The sequence below is a fragment of the Pleurodeles waltl genome, chromosome 1_1 (genome assembly GCF_031143425.1).
Source record: "Pleurodeles waltl isolate 20211129_DDA chromosome 1_1, aPleWal1.hap1.20221129, whole genome shotgun sequence".
Taxonomy (NCBI): Eukaryota; Metazoa; Chordata; class Amphibia; order Caudata; family Salamandridae; genus Pleurodeles; species Pleurodeles waltl.
The window spans coordinates 308,151,738-308,167,616 of record NC_090436.1 but is presented as its reverse complement, the minus strand read 5'-3'; the positions used below and the strand labels follow the sequence as shown (position 1 = coordinate 308,167,616).

Here is a 15,879-nt window from a genome sequence, read left to right as displayed (position 1 = left end):
TCACTTCCCTGCTCCAGCAGGCATCTTCTAAGATGACGACCAGTTCTCTTGGACTTCTCTCCTGGTGACAAGAGTGCTCCTTGGAACACAGGTGGTGGACCCCTTCAACACAGACTGTTCTAAGGTCCTGCTGTCCAAATTTGGAGGAGGTAAGAGTTTGCCATCCCTGTTTGCGACCGTACTCCTGTGCACCACGTCATCTTCACCTCCTGAGGCCTCTGTGCACTATTTGCAAGAATCCTTAATGCACAGCCTGGCCCAGGTTCTCAGCACTCTATCCTGTGATGCTCAACTTGCTGAGTTGTTCTCCGGGGGTGTGGGACCTTCTTTTGTAGTGCTGCAGGAACCGTAATTTTCACCTTCTTTGTCCCTGTGTCCTGGGACCTCCGTGGGTGCTGCCTGGTCATCGGTGGGTTCCCTCCAGTGTTGGGAGCCCCCTTTGCTTCCTCAGTCCGAGTTAAAGCCCCCACGTCCCTCCTAGGTCCAGGCAGCGCCATTTTGATGCAATCTGGGACATTGCTCGAACTAAGGCTTGTTGGAAGGACCCAGCGCTGCAACTCGTCTGCATCCAACATCTCTACGTGGGACATCCTTTGCATCATGCAGGAACCTGCAGCCATCTTCTTTGGTGCTCTTCTGCAGACTTATTTCTCTTTTGCACCATCTTCTAGGTTGGCAGGGGCTCCTGTCCTTCCTGGAATCTTCTGCAACTTCTGGACTTGGTCTCCTCTCTTTACAGGTCTTCAGGTCCAGGAACCCACCATTTGATGCTTGCAGTCTTGCTTGGTTCTTGCAGTAACTCTAATCACGACTTGTAGTGTGTCCTAAGGAAACATGCAGTACTTTACTCCTACTTCCTGGGCTCTGGGTGGGGTATTTTACTCACCTTTGTGGTTTTCTTACTCTCCCAGCGGTTCTCTACACACTACACTTGTCTAGGGGGGAATTCATGATTTGCATTCCACTTTCTTAGTATATGGTTTGTGTCGCCCCTAGACCTGTTTTCTCCTATTGCATTCTATAGTATTTCCTATTGTTTGCACTATCCTATGACTATTTACTTACCTTATTTTGGTGTCTAGTGTATATATTGTGTAGAATACTTACCTCCAGAAGGAGTATTGCTTCTAAGATATTTTTGGCCTTGTGTCACCCAAATAAACTACTTTTTTGATGGGTAACATTGAGTATTGTCTTTACTTGTCTATAAGTACTGTGTAACTATAAGTGGTATTGCAGGAGCTTTGGATGTCTCCTAATTCAGCCTAAGCTGCTCTGCTAAAGCTACCTCTATTAGCCTAAGCTGCTAGTACACTACTACATTTAACTAATAAGGGATATCTGGACCTGGTATAAGGTGTAAGTACCCAAGGTACCCACTACAAACCAGGCCAGCCTCCTACACCAGGGCAGTGCACATTCCTGAGGGAGGGGGTGTTGGCACCTCCACCCAGGAAGGGCTTTGTTCTATAAATCAAGGAGACGGATCTCTCCCCCAAAGTTTGTAGATTGGGTGTCTGGAGGTGGCATGCTGGATAGGGCGGGTCATCAACCATGCCAGGGTAGTTAGCTTTTGAGGGGGCACCTCTAAAGTGACTGCTAGTTACTTTTAGGGATAAATCCAATACTGGTACCAGTTTGCATTCATCATTCCGAGTTATTTGATACCAAACAACCCATGGTTCAGAGTGGCAATCATGTGGCTGGGAAACTTGTATTGACCACTGTCCAGCACATGTATTAAAATCACTGCTCTATTCACTCACTATGTCCCAGGTTTGGTAAGGACACAGTGGGGGCGTATTGGTCACACAGCTATGCCCTCACATATAATACAGTTCACCCTGCCTTAGGGCTGGAAGGTCTGCCAGAAGGGTGTCTTATCCATAGTGTATGCAGTGTATGGTGGACAGGGCACACAGGCAGTGTGCCATGTCAAGTTTGTGTTTTAGGCTTGCACCAGGACACCCAGCCTGCAATGACAGTGCTGGGTGCATCTGCATGCATGGCCCTAGAGAGTGGCAAAATCAGTGCTGCTGCCCTCAGGGATCTATTCTTAGTACCCCATGCATTGGATACCTAAGTACCCTTTACTAGGGACTTATAGTGATAGCTGAATGTGTATCCAATTACCTTTGCAATTTTTAGGGAAAGAACACTAGCACTGGGAACCTGCTGTAAAGTTAGCCATGTTGATCAGGCTGTGGTCTGTGTCTGGTGAGTAAGTCAGCAACCCCATATGCCAGAGGAGGCCGCCATGAAGTTAGTTGTGGCTATTAAGATGTCATCCGTGTGTGATGTGTCAGCCTTCGAACCCGTATACCAGAGGGGGCTACTGTGAAGAGGAACATGCTGCTGTGCCGATTGGTCCGTCCCCCAAATAAGGAGCAGGTGTGGTCACCCTGTATATCAGGGGAGGCTATCAGACATAACAACCATCATAGCCTGGTTGAGGTAATCATCATGAGGAGAGGCTGCCATGGTAACCCATGCCGGTCTGAGCCCCCACTGAGGACTGACACAGCAGCTGCCGAATCCTCTACCTCACCTGTGTGGAGGACCAAAAGAATGTTACAGTTACAGTTACATCAGAGGAGCGACTCCCAGGCATGGCTTCGGCAGAACCACATGTTTGATACTCACCAGAGGCAACCACTGCAGCCATCACACCTGCGAGAGAGATGCACTAGGACACTCCGGTCAGACAATCCCTGCTAGTGCGGGTAAGACTCATCAAAGAGCTAGAAGGCCCTGGGGGAAACTTGTCAACAATTTTTGTGTTGATGCCAGTAATTTTAGCAAACTTGGAAGCAAACTTGAACTTACTCTTGTGAAGCAGAGTGGAGTAAGCCCTCATATCCATTTTAGTGTTAAAATGAGGCCCAGTTGTGCGTTTTGGAATATGAATATATACATATATTCATGTATGGGGCCAAAAAATGTAATTTTATTTTTAAAGGTACTGGGGATCAATGGTGCACATAAAAAAAAAAACACAGGCTCCTGCATTTTTAAACTTGAGCCCCAGGGGGTGGGCAAGGGCCCGGGGGTAGGTGTTTATACTTTTATTGGGGATGGAGGCATGCTCCTACGTGAGCAATTTCACTCAGCCCCCCTCCATGACCTGGGGGGCGACTATATGATGTTACAATAGAAATAGTGTTATTTGGAGCAAGGTGGACTTACTGATTTTGTCAAGGGTCAGAACACTAAAATATTTTTTTTAAAGTGTCTACTGGCTTTATCAAGGGGTCAGCATATCAACATATATAAAGCAGACATATTGTCTGTCAAAAATCAACAATTAGTATCAGTAAACATATATTTCTATATTCACACATTACAATGTGTCATATGTGGAACCTTGGTCTTCACGAGCACTTGTCTCGTGTTGAGGAGCGCTCGAGTTCCGAACAAGAGAAAAAGAATGTTGTGCTTTGAATCTTGAAGCCAGCTGGAGTGTTGCTGGCAAAGGAAGAGATCGCTGTAGTAGGTCGATTAAAAAGGATCTTTACTGCAATATTTGGATGTGTATCATGGCGACAAGTGTGCTGAATATCGACCTACTGAGTGATCAGAGCACTACTGAACGGAGCGCGGTGTAGACGCGGCAGCAAGAAGATCATGTGAGCAAGATCAGCAGCAAGAAGATCATGTGAGCAATAACATTTCGCTTTAAATACCTGGGATGCAGCCATAATGCAGGTACTGTGAGCGCTTTGCCATATTCTCGCAATTCCGTGCTTGAAGGTTTGCTGGCTGCGTTGCACGGTGACAGCGTAACACTTATTTAAAGGAGCAGCGCGTAAAGGAGCAGACCGACTTCTGAAGACATAACACTTTCAAGTGGACCAGTAGTGCGTGCACCATTCAATTTCTTCATATTCAACACGGTGATGCGCACACCTTCACAACGATACTGTTAAAGTAAAGGGATCCGAGTATATGCATCATTGTTCAGTGACAGTACGTTCTGGAATGGTTTATTTTATTACTCTGTACTTTTGTGCATTTGTGTGCATTTTGGTGGATTAGCGCATCATGGAGCACGTCTTGGTTAGGGCACCACCATGTTTCTTGCCTCATCAAGGAGTATCAGCAGTCCAGTGGAAAGACCGGATAGATATGTTTGATAATTATTTGTTGGCGTTAGACAGCGAGGATTTTAATTCTGCAAGCAAAAAAGCAATTTTATTGAATGGCTTAGGGTCAGAGGCGCAGAGGTTATTTAAATACATGCCTGTGGCTACTGACAATGGAGCCCAGATTGCTGATGAAAACAGAGAGGCCAGACTTGGATTAAACAATGGGTTTGCGAAGGAAACTAATGTAGTGTTGGCAAGGTACAAGTTTTATACTCAGCCAAAGAGGGTGGGCGAGTCTATTGATGAGTTTGTGTCAAGACTGAGAGAGTTGTCAGTGAAATGCCATTTTGGTGGCATGTGTGAAGAAATTATTAGAGATCAGTTAATGGTTCAGTGCAAGAGGAGAAAGATTCAGGAAAGACTGTGGGCTGTAAAGAATCCTAGTTTGAAAGATGCTATTAAGATGGCCAAAGTGGTGGAAGAATCAGAATTATGCATGAAAGAAATGGGGAAACATGCCAGCGGATGAGAACAAATGACACAAGAAGTTGTAGGAGGAGTTGAAAGTAGCTGTGGTAGTGTGGGAGTTGTGGGGAAAAATACTCAGAATTCACAGAAGACACAGAAATGTGTTCTTAATAAGTTGAACAGTAACAAGTGTAACAGGTGTGGTAGTAATCTACACAGCAGTAAGTCTAAAGAATGCTATGCCATGGGTAAAGAGTGCAGGAGGTGTGGACGCAAATTTAATTCTGCACGCATGTGTGTTGAATGGCCTAAGCCGAAGGTTGTGGCGGCATGTGATGATAGATGTGGCTATTGGATCACATTCTTAGCTTAGGTGAAGACCAAAAAATTGATAGTGACAAAAGGGAAAGTAGGCCCAAAGCCTGGTTCAACATAGAAAATGTAGATGTAGAATTAATGGTGGATACTGGTTCAAAGTATACCATTATTCCTAAATATATTTTCCTAGAGAAGTGGCCACAACTTGAGTTGGGAGCAAAAGACATTTGTCCAGGAGGATATCAAGGGGAAGAAATTGAGATTTTTTTTTTTTTCACAACTTATATACGGTTTAAAACTAGAGAAACCTATGGCAAAGTATACGTCGCTGAAGGCGGACCACCAATCTTAGGCTGGATGCACCAATATGTCCTTAATATAATTGTGAACCCAAGAGGTTCAGAACAGATTTTGATTGTTGATGATTGTGATGTGAATGATATTCTTGAAGAAGTGAAGGAAGTGTTTTGTGAAGAGTTGGGGGAGTTAAAGGGGTATGTGCACAAAATTCGTACGAAGCCAGGACCAGTTGCTGTAAAACATAAAGTTAGGAAAGTACCCATTGTAGTCAGAGAGAAAGTTAGTAACATGTTGAAATGTATGTTAAAGGAGGGTGTGATCGAACCTGTGGAGGTTTCTGATTGGGTTTCGCCCGTAGTTATTATGAAAAAATCCTATAGCCAATTGAGATTTTGTGTGGACCTTCGCGGAGTTAATCAGAACATTGTTACAGATATTTTTCCTCTGCCTAATATTAGCAAACTTATTATTTACTCAATGGAGGTAAGTACTTTTCTGAATTGGACCTTAAGAGTGCTTACCATCAGATCCGTTTGCATCACAGTTCGCGGGATGTTACAGCATTCATCCCCATGGATGGAACTTTTTGCTTCATCAGAATGCCCTTTGGTCTATCATCTGCTGCAAGTGTTTTCCAGCGTATGATGTTGCAAGTGTTTGAGGGTGTTAACGCGTCCTTTTATGATATTTTATTACACATCAGGACTCGTTTTAGGCCAATTAATCTTTTGACCCAGTTGAGAGGTACCATAGGACGAGATAGCTAATCAATATATCAATCAATACATCAATAATGTCATCAATATTTATCACGACAATGTATTTTACTTTAGTCAAAGTCATTAATCAATTCAAAGACACTACCATGACCTTTCAGCCATGAATAACCACACCTTGTTTAGTAGAATTTCATGAATTGTATTCCCTATTAATTACAATCTAATAGCAAATGCGTTAATCTCAACACCAAGAAACATAATAGCATAGTCACAATATGGCAACTTTGATAAGCTTTCATTAAAGCGAGAATCACAAACATCAGAACATAACACAGCGTGAACATAGATCAAGTTTAGCGGAGTGTCAAAATTGCGTCAGTTTCAACAAAGCATAGTCTCGGTCGTTTGTCTATTTGCAGCAGTTTTGGTGAACACCTGTCCTAACCACTGATTAGAATTAGCATGTTGGGCTTCATGCAAAACAATTTAGAACACCAATTCGGAAAACATCTAGCTAAGGTCTCTGTCAAAAGCAAGCAGTTGGTACCTAGAAAGGAAAAGCAAACAGACAAGTTAAAAATGCATTGTCATAATTACCCTCCAAGGATTAGGTCAGCACACAGGTTCAGTCTTCGTCTTCAGGACATCAGTCAAATCGCCAACAGTCAGAACTCAGCTCTGAGGCAAAAGGGCACTTCCCTCATAAGGAGGTAAAGTGTAAATGGGCAATCTAAGGGCAAGGATGGTTTTAAGTAAACCAAAAGTCACCAAATAGAGTGACAAAGTTTCTGGATAAAATCAATAGCATTCCCTACCTAATTCCCCCTGACTTCCCGTGACATGGGTTTTTATCCCTTTTTCATAGTACATTCCCCCAAAATTCTATTGGTCATTCCTTATACCCCACTATCTTTAACCTATCAAATTGAACATTAGGTAATCCTAATCTTCACCCCGTATTATTTTACAAGTCTTTGATTGGTCTTCGTAATTGACGTCCAGATGTGATTTCATCCTCCTGTAATTCTTTGCACATCTTTGGTCAGCAGTTCCATTGTCTTCAACGGTTTGAATGACCTTGTACATTACATTAATCTACACTGTTTTAATTCATTTATAACATTTATTTTGCAAGACGATGAGCAGCGGTGTGAAACGGATTTACATGGTTACATTCATCTTCCAAATCGAAGAAAAAGAATAAACAGGGTCATGGCCCTTTGTGAGTCAGCATACAGAAGAATAGAAAATGCATTTAATATGAGAGCCAAGTAGCTAAACCGCAGCTCATGCTAACTTAAGGACTATGAGGTTTTCAATACAGATTTAATAACGCAAATGTTAGTATAAACTCAATTGAACGTAACATAAACATTTTGATCATCATTATTAGTTTGCGTATACATTGGTGGCCACTCTTCGTGGTCACAATTCAAGCGCACGTCTAAGCAAAATTGTTATTAATATAGTTTCTATGCGGCATCATCACACCTTAATTCATAAACATTTCATGCTAATATATATTATACAAACTATGCTCTCTCAAAGGCTCTAACAAACGTAGTACTCTTCGAGGATGGCATTTTGGTATTTGCACCTACTGTTAAATAACATAATCACATTTTGAAAAAGGTGTTTAAAAAACTTTTGGAAGTGGGGCTTACACTGCGTAAACAGAAATGTGTTTTTTTGAGTAAGGAGATTCAGTATCTTGGCCACACAATTTCTGGTGAAGGAGTAAAGCCAAAAAGAGTTCTATTGGAGGCTATAAAGCTGACCCCATGTCCAAAAAACAAAGATGAACTAAGATCTTTCATGGGACTCATAGAGTACTATTCAAAGTTTTTGAAAACTTTGCAGACAAAACAGTGGGGTTGAGAGTGGTGCTGCGCAAAGATTGTAGTTTCATATGATCAGAGGTTCAACAAGCGTGTTTTGACAATATAAAACGTGAGGTGTGTACTGCAAGAATTTTGGCACCCTTTAACACGTCATTCCCTACTACTGTCACTGTGGATGCAAGTGCATCTAGTGTTGGTGCAGTGTTATCTCAACTGCACCAGGGAGTTGAAAGGACGGCGGCTTTTGCCTCATGCTCGTTGACTGAAAGTGAAAGAAATGACTCAGTGATTGAGCGAGAAGCCTTGGCGGCTGCTTGGTCAGTGAAATACTTTAGGACGTTTTTGTGGGGCATTAATTTCAAATTGAGAATAGATCACAAACCTCTGGTGAAAGTATTTTTGGCAGGGGGGCAGGCAAAGTTTCCGCAAGGTTGGCCAGGTTGTCTGCTTGTCTGCAGGATTTTTTGTATAATGTTGAATACATTCAAGGGTGGCGGAATGTTCAAGACAACGCTCTTTCACGGCTTGCATGGATTGGAAGTTGGTGGATGGGGAGGCAGTTTTGATCAAAGAAGAAGAAGGAGCGGTGACATGGATGGAGGATATAGTGCAACATGGGTTGGGTGTTTTTACTAAAACGGAGTGTCTACAAGGAATGTCGAAGGATTCAGTTTTACAGTGTGTGAGTAGGATGATTGTTGAGGGTGCAAAGAGAGAGAGTGCAGTTGCGGTATCTGTGAGACCTTATTTAAAACTTTTGGGTGAGCTGTCGTTGAGTGATGGAGGGGTGGTGATGAGAGGTGACAAGTTTGTACCCCCGGAGAACGTAAGGAAGAGGATCAAACAATTAGCACATGAAGGACATTTAGGCCAGACGTTGACTCAAAGGAGAGTTAAAGAACATTTTTGGTGGCCTGGTATTGATGTGCAAACTGCCCAGTGGGTACAAGAGTGTATTCACTGTAAGGAGAGTGAAAAGAGGTTTAAACTTGGGACGAAGTCACAGATGGGTCATATTGAAGGTCCTGGTGAAGCATGGCACAAAGTTTGTTTGGATTTAATAGGGCCATTGCCAGATCTAGGATTTAGTCGGAGGTTTGCTTTGATCTTAGTGGATGAGTTTTCAAAATGGATGGAGGTAGTGTTTATGAGAGAGGTGTCGACAAGGTGGATCATTGCTATTCTGAAAGATATTTTTTGGAAGGAAGGTTGGCCTCATACTACCATTACTGACAATGGTACACAATTGACCTCTTTTGAAATGAAAGAATTTTTGATGGCTTATGGTATCACGCACAATCATACTGCACTATATAATCCTCAAGCCAATGGCATTGTTGAGCGCATGAACTGTATGGTTAAAGGTACAATTCAATTGGCTGTGCAGAGTAATCAAAACATAGATGTAGCCATAGATTAGGCGGTTTGGGCTCATTGCACCACTAAACTCTAAGAAAAAGATGAGACACCTTTTGAGCTTATGAGAGGGTGTAAGGCCAGAACGAAATTGGTCCCTGGTTGGTTGGGAGATGGTTTGGTAAAGGTGGATAGCCATGTGGAGGATTCACAGTTGAATAGATGTTCAGGTATACAAGTTGGTGATTGGGTAAAAGTCAAGGATGGACGCAAGGGTTTGGGTTGGTTTACGTTTCAGAGTCCCTTCGAAGTTAGGCAAGTGAATGATTATTATGTGGTATTGAACAATGGAACCAAGTGAAATAAACGCAGAGTGGCTTTGTACCAGAAGGGAGGCGTAAGTGAGGAAACAAGAAAAAATTTCAGTGATGTGGAAGAAGGGTGTAGTGGTTTTATGTTAACCGAGAGAGTAGTTCCGAAAGCACCTCGTGATGACTCTCCAGGATTGTCTCTGATAAGTAACATAAGAAGTGGTGTGAGTGAGCTAATAGGTATGAAGAGGGTGGAAGCAGACGGGAAAGCAAAGTGGTGAGAGAGAGAAGACTGTAGGAGGCTGGCCTGGCTTGTAGTGGGTACCAATGAAAGGTACACCTTGTGACAGGTCCAGTTATCCCTTATTAGTAGAGTAGTAGTGTTCTAGCAGCTTAGGCTGATAGAGGTAGCTATAGCAGAGCAGGCAAGGCTGAACTAGGAGACATGCAAAGCTCATGCAAAACCACTTATATCATATACGTACTATATCATAAGAAAGACAATACTCAGAGTTACTAAAAATAAAGATACTTTATTTTAGTGACAATGTGCCAAAAATATCTCAGAGGATATACTCCCTTAGGAGGTAAGTAAAATACACAAAATATACACAGAAAACCAAATCAGGTAAGCAAAACGTCGGAAAGTAGTGCAAACACTGTAGAATAAAATAGGATGCAATGGGCCTAGGGGCAACACAAACCATACACTAAGAAAGTGGAATGCGAACCACGAATGGACCCCTTAGGCTAGTGTAGTGTGTAGAGGGTTGCTGGGAGTGTAAGAAAACACTAAGGCCCTCATTCTGACCCTGGCGGTCGGCGGAGAGACGGCGGTCGGACCGCGAACAGACCGGCGGTATTAAAAATGGCATTCTGACCGCGGCGGTCCCCGCCGCGACCGACCGCCACTTCTCCACTCCGACCGCCACGGCGGTCATGACCGCCGGGCTGGAGTTTGCGCACTCCGGCCCGGCGGTCGTCCCAAGACCGCCAAGGGTATTATGACCCTGCCTACAGCCGCGGTTTCTTGCGGGCGGGAACCGCCGTGCGAACCATGGCGGTAAGCACTATCGGGGCCAGGGAATTCCTTCCCTGGCACTGATAGGGGTCTCCCCCACCCCCCACTACCCACCCGAGTCCTCCCCCCACACCCTCCACCCCCCTGCCTCCCCCCAGAGGTGGTACGAACCCCCTCCCCACCCCCAGCCCGACATGCACATACATGCACCCCGACATGCACACACCCCCAACATGCACATATACACACCCCCTACACACACATACACAACGGGGACACATACCCGCACACATACATGCAGACATGCGCACCTGCCGAACAGCACACATTACCCATAGACACAGCAGCACCCCCCGCCCGCATACACGCACTCACACACCCCCTCTACACACTCACACGCACACCCCCATGCAAGCCCACATCACACAACACCCCCCCACCCCCTCCCCTCACGGACGATCAACTTACCTTGTGCGTTGGTCCTCCGGGAGGCGACGGGAGCCATGGGGAGGTGACCGCCAACAGAAGACCGCCAACAGAAGACCGCCACACAGAAATGTGGGTCGTAATTCTGTGGGCGGTGTTCTGCTGGCGTGGCGGTGGAGGTTGACCAGTCTCCACTTTCCCGCCGACCGCCAGTGTGGCTGCTGGCGGTTTTCCGGCGGAACGCTCCCAGCGGTCAGAATGTGCACAGCGGCATACCGCCGCGGTCGGCGGTCTTCACCGCGGCGGTAACTCGGCGGTCTTGCGAAAAGACCGCCAGGGTCAGAATGAGGGCCTAAGGGTGTCCAAGATACCCCACCCCAAGACCCTGGAAAGTACGAGTACAGTACTACTATTTCTCCAGAAACTCACTAAAGTCGTGATAAAGGATTTTGTAAAGACCACAACAGACTGCAAAGCACTGAAGACGGATTCCTGGACCTGAGGACCTGCAAAGTAAGGGGACCAAGTCCAAGAGTTGCGAAAGTGTCCGGTAGGGCAGGAGCTCACTAAACCCTGGATGAAGGTGCAAAATGGCTGCCTCTGGGTGGAAGAAGCTGAAGATTCTGCAACAATGAAAGGAGCTTCATGCACAAGATGTCCCACGGCGTGCTGGAGGATGCAGAGTTGTTTCCTTTGCAAAATACCACAAACAAACTTAGCTAGCTACAAGAGTCATGGTTGGAGAAAAAGGGTGCTGCCCGGGCCCAGGAAGGACCAGGATGTCACCACTTGGGAGAGGAGACAGAGAGGGCCCTCAGGAACGTAGCGCGCCCGTGCACAAGAAGGTAGCACCCGCAGAAGTCCTTGAACACAGGTTCAAGAAGTCTGAACATGGCAGTCATCTCAACACTGCAAAAGGAGGACCCACGACACCGGAGACCAACTCAGGGAGCTGAGCATCGCAGGACAGAGTGCTGGGGACCTAGCCCTTGTAGCTGCAGATCACCCGGTGCACAGGATTACTGTCTGGAGAGGGGAGGCAAGGACTTACCTCCTCCACGTTTGGACAGTCGGACCACTGGACTATCTGGGTCACTTGGGTCCACCACCTGGGTTCCAGGGGCCACGCTCGTCAGGATGAGAGGAGTCCCAGAGTACCAGTGACGCTGAAGTTTGGTGCCTGCTGAAGCAGTGGGAAGATTTTGTCGACCCACGGGCGATTTCTTCATGGCTTCCAGTGCAGGGTGAAGGCAGGCAGCCCCCAGAGCATGCACCAGCAGGAAACAGTTGAGAAAGCTGGCAAGATTAGGTGCTACAATGTCGCTGGTAGTCTTCTTGCTACTTTGTTGCAGTTTTGCAGGCGTCCTGGAGCAGTCAGCGGTCGATCTTTGGCAGAAGTCGAAGAGAGAGGTGCAGAGGAAATCTGGTGAATTCTTGCAAGACGTTATCTGAGGAAAAGCCCACTGGAGAACCCTAAATAGCCCTCATAGGAGGATTGGCCACCTAGTCAGGTAAGCACCAATCAGGAGAGGTCTCTGATGTCACCTGCTGGCACTGGCCCCTCAGAAGCCTCCCGAGTGCCCTCACACCTCTGAAAACAAGATGGCAGAGGTCTGAGACACACTGGAGGAGCTCTGGGCACCATTCCTGGGGTAGTGATGGACAGGGGAGTGGTCACTCCCCTTTCCTTTGTCCAGTTTCACACCAGGGCAGGGACTGGGGGTTCCCTAAACCAGTGTAGACTGGCTTCTGCAAGGAGGGCACCATCTGTGCCCTTGAAAGCATTTCCAGAGGCTGGGAGAGGCTACCCCTCCCCAGCCTTTAACACTTATTTCCAAAGGGAGAGGATGTAACACCCTCTCTCAGAGGAAATTCTTTTTTCTGCCTTCCTGGGACTGGGCTGCCCAGACCCCAAGAAGGCAGAACCCTGCCTGTGGGTTGGCAGCAGCGGTAGCTGCCGAGAAAACCCCAGAGAGCTGGTTTGGCAGTACCCGGGTCCATAGTGGAGCCCCAGGGATGCATGGAATTGGCTCCCCAATACCAGAGTTGCCATGGGGGACAATTCCATGATCTTAGACATGTTACATGGCCATGTTCAGAGTTACTATTGTGAAGGCACATATGACCTATATGTAGTGCATGCATGTAATGGTGTCCCCGCACTCACAAAGTCCGGGGAAATGGCCCTGAACTATGTGGGGGCACCTTGCTAGTGCAAGGGTGCAAGGGTGCCCTCACACTTAGTAACTTTGCACCTAACCTTCAGCAAGTGAAGGTTAGACATATAGGTCACTTATAAGTTACTTAAGTGCAGTGTAACATGGCTGTGAAATAACGTGTGCGTTATTTCACTCAGGCTGCAGTGGCAGCCCTGTGTAAAAGTTTGTCTGAGCTCCCTATGGGTGGCAAAAGTGATGCTGCAGCCCATAGGGATCTCCTGGAACCCCAATACCCTGGGGACCTAGGTACCATATACTAGGGAATTATAAGGGTGTTCCAGTGTGCCAATTGAAATTGGTAAAAGTGGTCACTAGCCCATAGTGACAAATTTAAAGGCAGAGAGAGCGTAAGCACTGAGGTTCTGATTAGCATAGCCTCAGTGACACAGTTAGTCACTACAAAGGTATACACATTCAGGCCACAAACTATGAGCACTGGGGTCCTGGCTAGCAGGATCCCAGTGAGACAGGAAAAAACACACTGACATACATGTAAAAATGGGGGTAACATGCCAGGCAAGGTGTTACTTTCCTACAAAGACCACCTGCATATGTGGATGATTATATAAGAGAATCAGATATCAGATCTAATCGTCCGTAAAAAAAAAAGGTACCGGAGAATCTTATATTTAGAGCTTGAAGTCAACATTTGACCATAATTTGAATGATATTTCGCTTTACTTGTATTTTGTTTTTTTACAATGTGTCTGTTTTTCCTAGATATGTTATTCACAACTTAGAGAGTGTTATGTATTCCAGTGGTTCCCAACCTGTGGTCCGGGGACCCCTGGGGGTCCTCGAAGCTTCCTCAGGGGGTCCTCGCCTGCTTAGAAAATTAAATATTATTAACAGATTAGGCCCCCCGCTTTCAGTAATTACTCATTGGGGGGACCCTGGTTTCCAGTAATGAGTCAGTGGGGTCCCCAGATTTCAGTAATGATAAAGTGGGGGTCCACAGAAGTCAAAAGGTTGGGAACCACTGATGTATTCTATATAGTTTATCATTTGTAGTGTAAATTAATGACGGAGAAGGATGTGTCATATGTGTAACCTTGGTCTTCATGAGCTCTTGTCTGGTGTTGAGGAGTGCTCGTGTTCCGAATAAGAGAAAAATAATGTTGTGCTTTGAATCTTGAAGCCAGTTGGAGTGTTGCTGGCAAAGGAAAAGATGCTGCAGAGGGCCGATATTTGGATGTGTATTGTCATTTGTACAACAAAATGTTTAATAAAAGTGATTGTCATAAAAATTATAATAAAGTCTTATTAAAAAAACATGCTTTTGAGTCTTTCTTTTAACATGTTTCAGGCCAGAGTTAAATATGAGACAATGCTTCACCACCCAGTCCCTGTGAGGCCTGTGAGAGAAGCACACCCTCTGAACATCCTGCAAATAAAACAGATTAAATTGGAAGCCAATGACATCGTTTGGGGACCTTGCATTCAAAGATAGCTAAGAGGCACTTTTACTGGCTTTTTGTGCAAGTTGAACAATGGGAAAGATAGAATGGCGCTTTGAAGTCTGCCAACAGGTACACAGAACGGTGCTCAAGAGGAAGCAGACCAGCTCATGACCAAACTCTTCAACCCAATTCAATTCCCACAGTCGTTACACTATGGCCCTCATTACGACCCTGGCGGTTTGTAACCGCCAGGGCCGCTGGACGGGGAGGCACCGCCGACAGGCCGGCGGTGCCCCGCGGGTCATTCTGACCGCGGCGGCTTAGCCGCGGTCAGAGAAGGGAAACCGGCGGTCTCCCGCCGGTTTCCCGCTGCCCCCAAGGAATCCTCCAAGCCGGCGCAGCTTGCTGCGCCGGCTTGGGGATTCCGACTCCCCCTCCCGCCATCCAGTTCCTGGCGGTTCTCCCGCCGGGAACCGGATGGCGGGAGGGGGAGTCGCGGGGCCCCTGGGGGCCCCAAAATGTATTTCACTGTCTGCCTTGCAGACAGTGAAATACGCGACGGGTGCAACAGCACCCGTCGCACCTTCCCACTCCGCCGGCTCGATTACAAGCCGGCATCCTCGTGGGAAGGGAGTTTTTCCCTGGGCTGGCGGGCGGTCTTTTGGAGACCGCCCGCCAGCCCAGGGAAAAACTCATAATACCCTCCGCGGTCTTTTGACCGCGAAGCGGTATTATGGAGGGCTGAATTCTGGCGGGCGGCCTCCGCCGCCCGCCAGAATCAGAATGAGGGCCTATGTGTTCAACTGTGTCAAGTGCTGTAAAGATGTCAGCTGCCAGGAACTTCTGCCAAGGAGTATTTGAAAGAATTCAGCTACAATCTGAAGAGTAGCCGTCTTAGTGCTACTGAAAGGAAGGGCAACAAAGCACTTTACAATTTTATCATGGAATGGCAAATCGTTTACGGGATAAAAATATGCTGAAGCCTCAGGTTCAAATGAACTTGGAAAAGGTTCAGTGGAAATTACAGAATCATTAGATTAGTTAGAACAATCTAAAAATGAATTACTTGTCCTAGACTTCATAATGGTCAAATTGATGCAACTAACACAAGCACAACTACACATAGGAATTTGTTTGCATCATATTCATTCAGCTCTAAGAAATCTCAATATAAACGTACGTTTTTCTTTGATTGATGGAATCCTTAGAGTGGCTTCAGGGGAGTCTCCAGCAGAGTTGTAAGCAACCACGGATATCCAGTAAGCTTCTCCAGTAATATTGAAGGTGATTGTCTTGTCTGTGGTGTTGCTGATCAATTTCTGTGCATCATCACTTTCCAGAAAGCATTGTGCTCTGTATCCAATTGTTGTGCCAGAGGATGGAAGCTGTAATTCCTGATCATGGATGGAATGCAT

General features: G+C 46.0%; 1 protein-coding gene across 1 annotated transcript in view; it reads right to left on the bottom strand.

Annotated features, from left to right (window-relative positions):
• Positions 1–15,879, bottom strand: part of IL31RA (interleukin 31 receptor A) — a 1,545,596-nt gene that overhangs the window by 448,707 nt on the left and 1,081,010 nt on the right. The window contains exon 10 of the mRNA XM_069222232.1: positions 15,645–15,858. Coding sequence (XP_069078333.1) covers positions 15,645–15,858 — 214 coding nt within the window. The remainder of the gene's footprint in view (positions 1–15,644; positions 15,859–15,879) is intronic.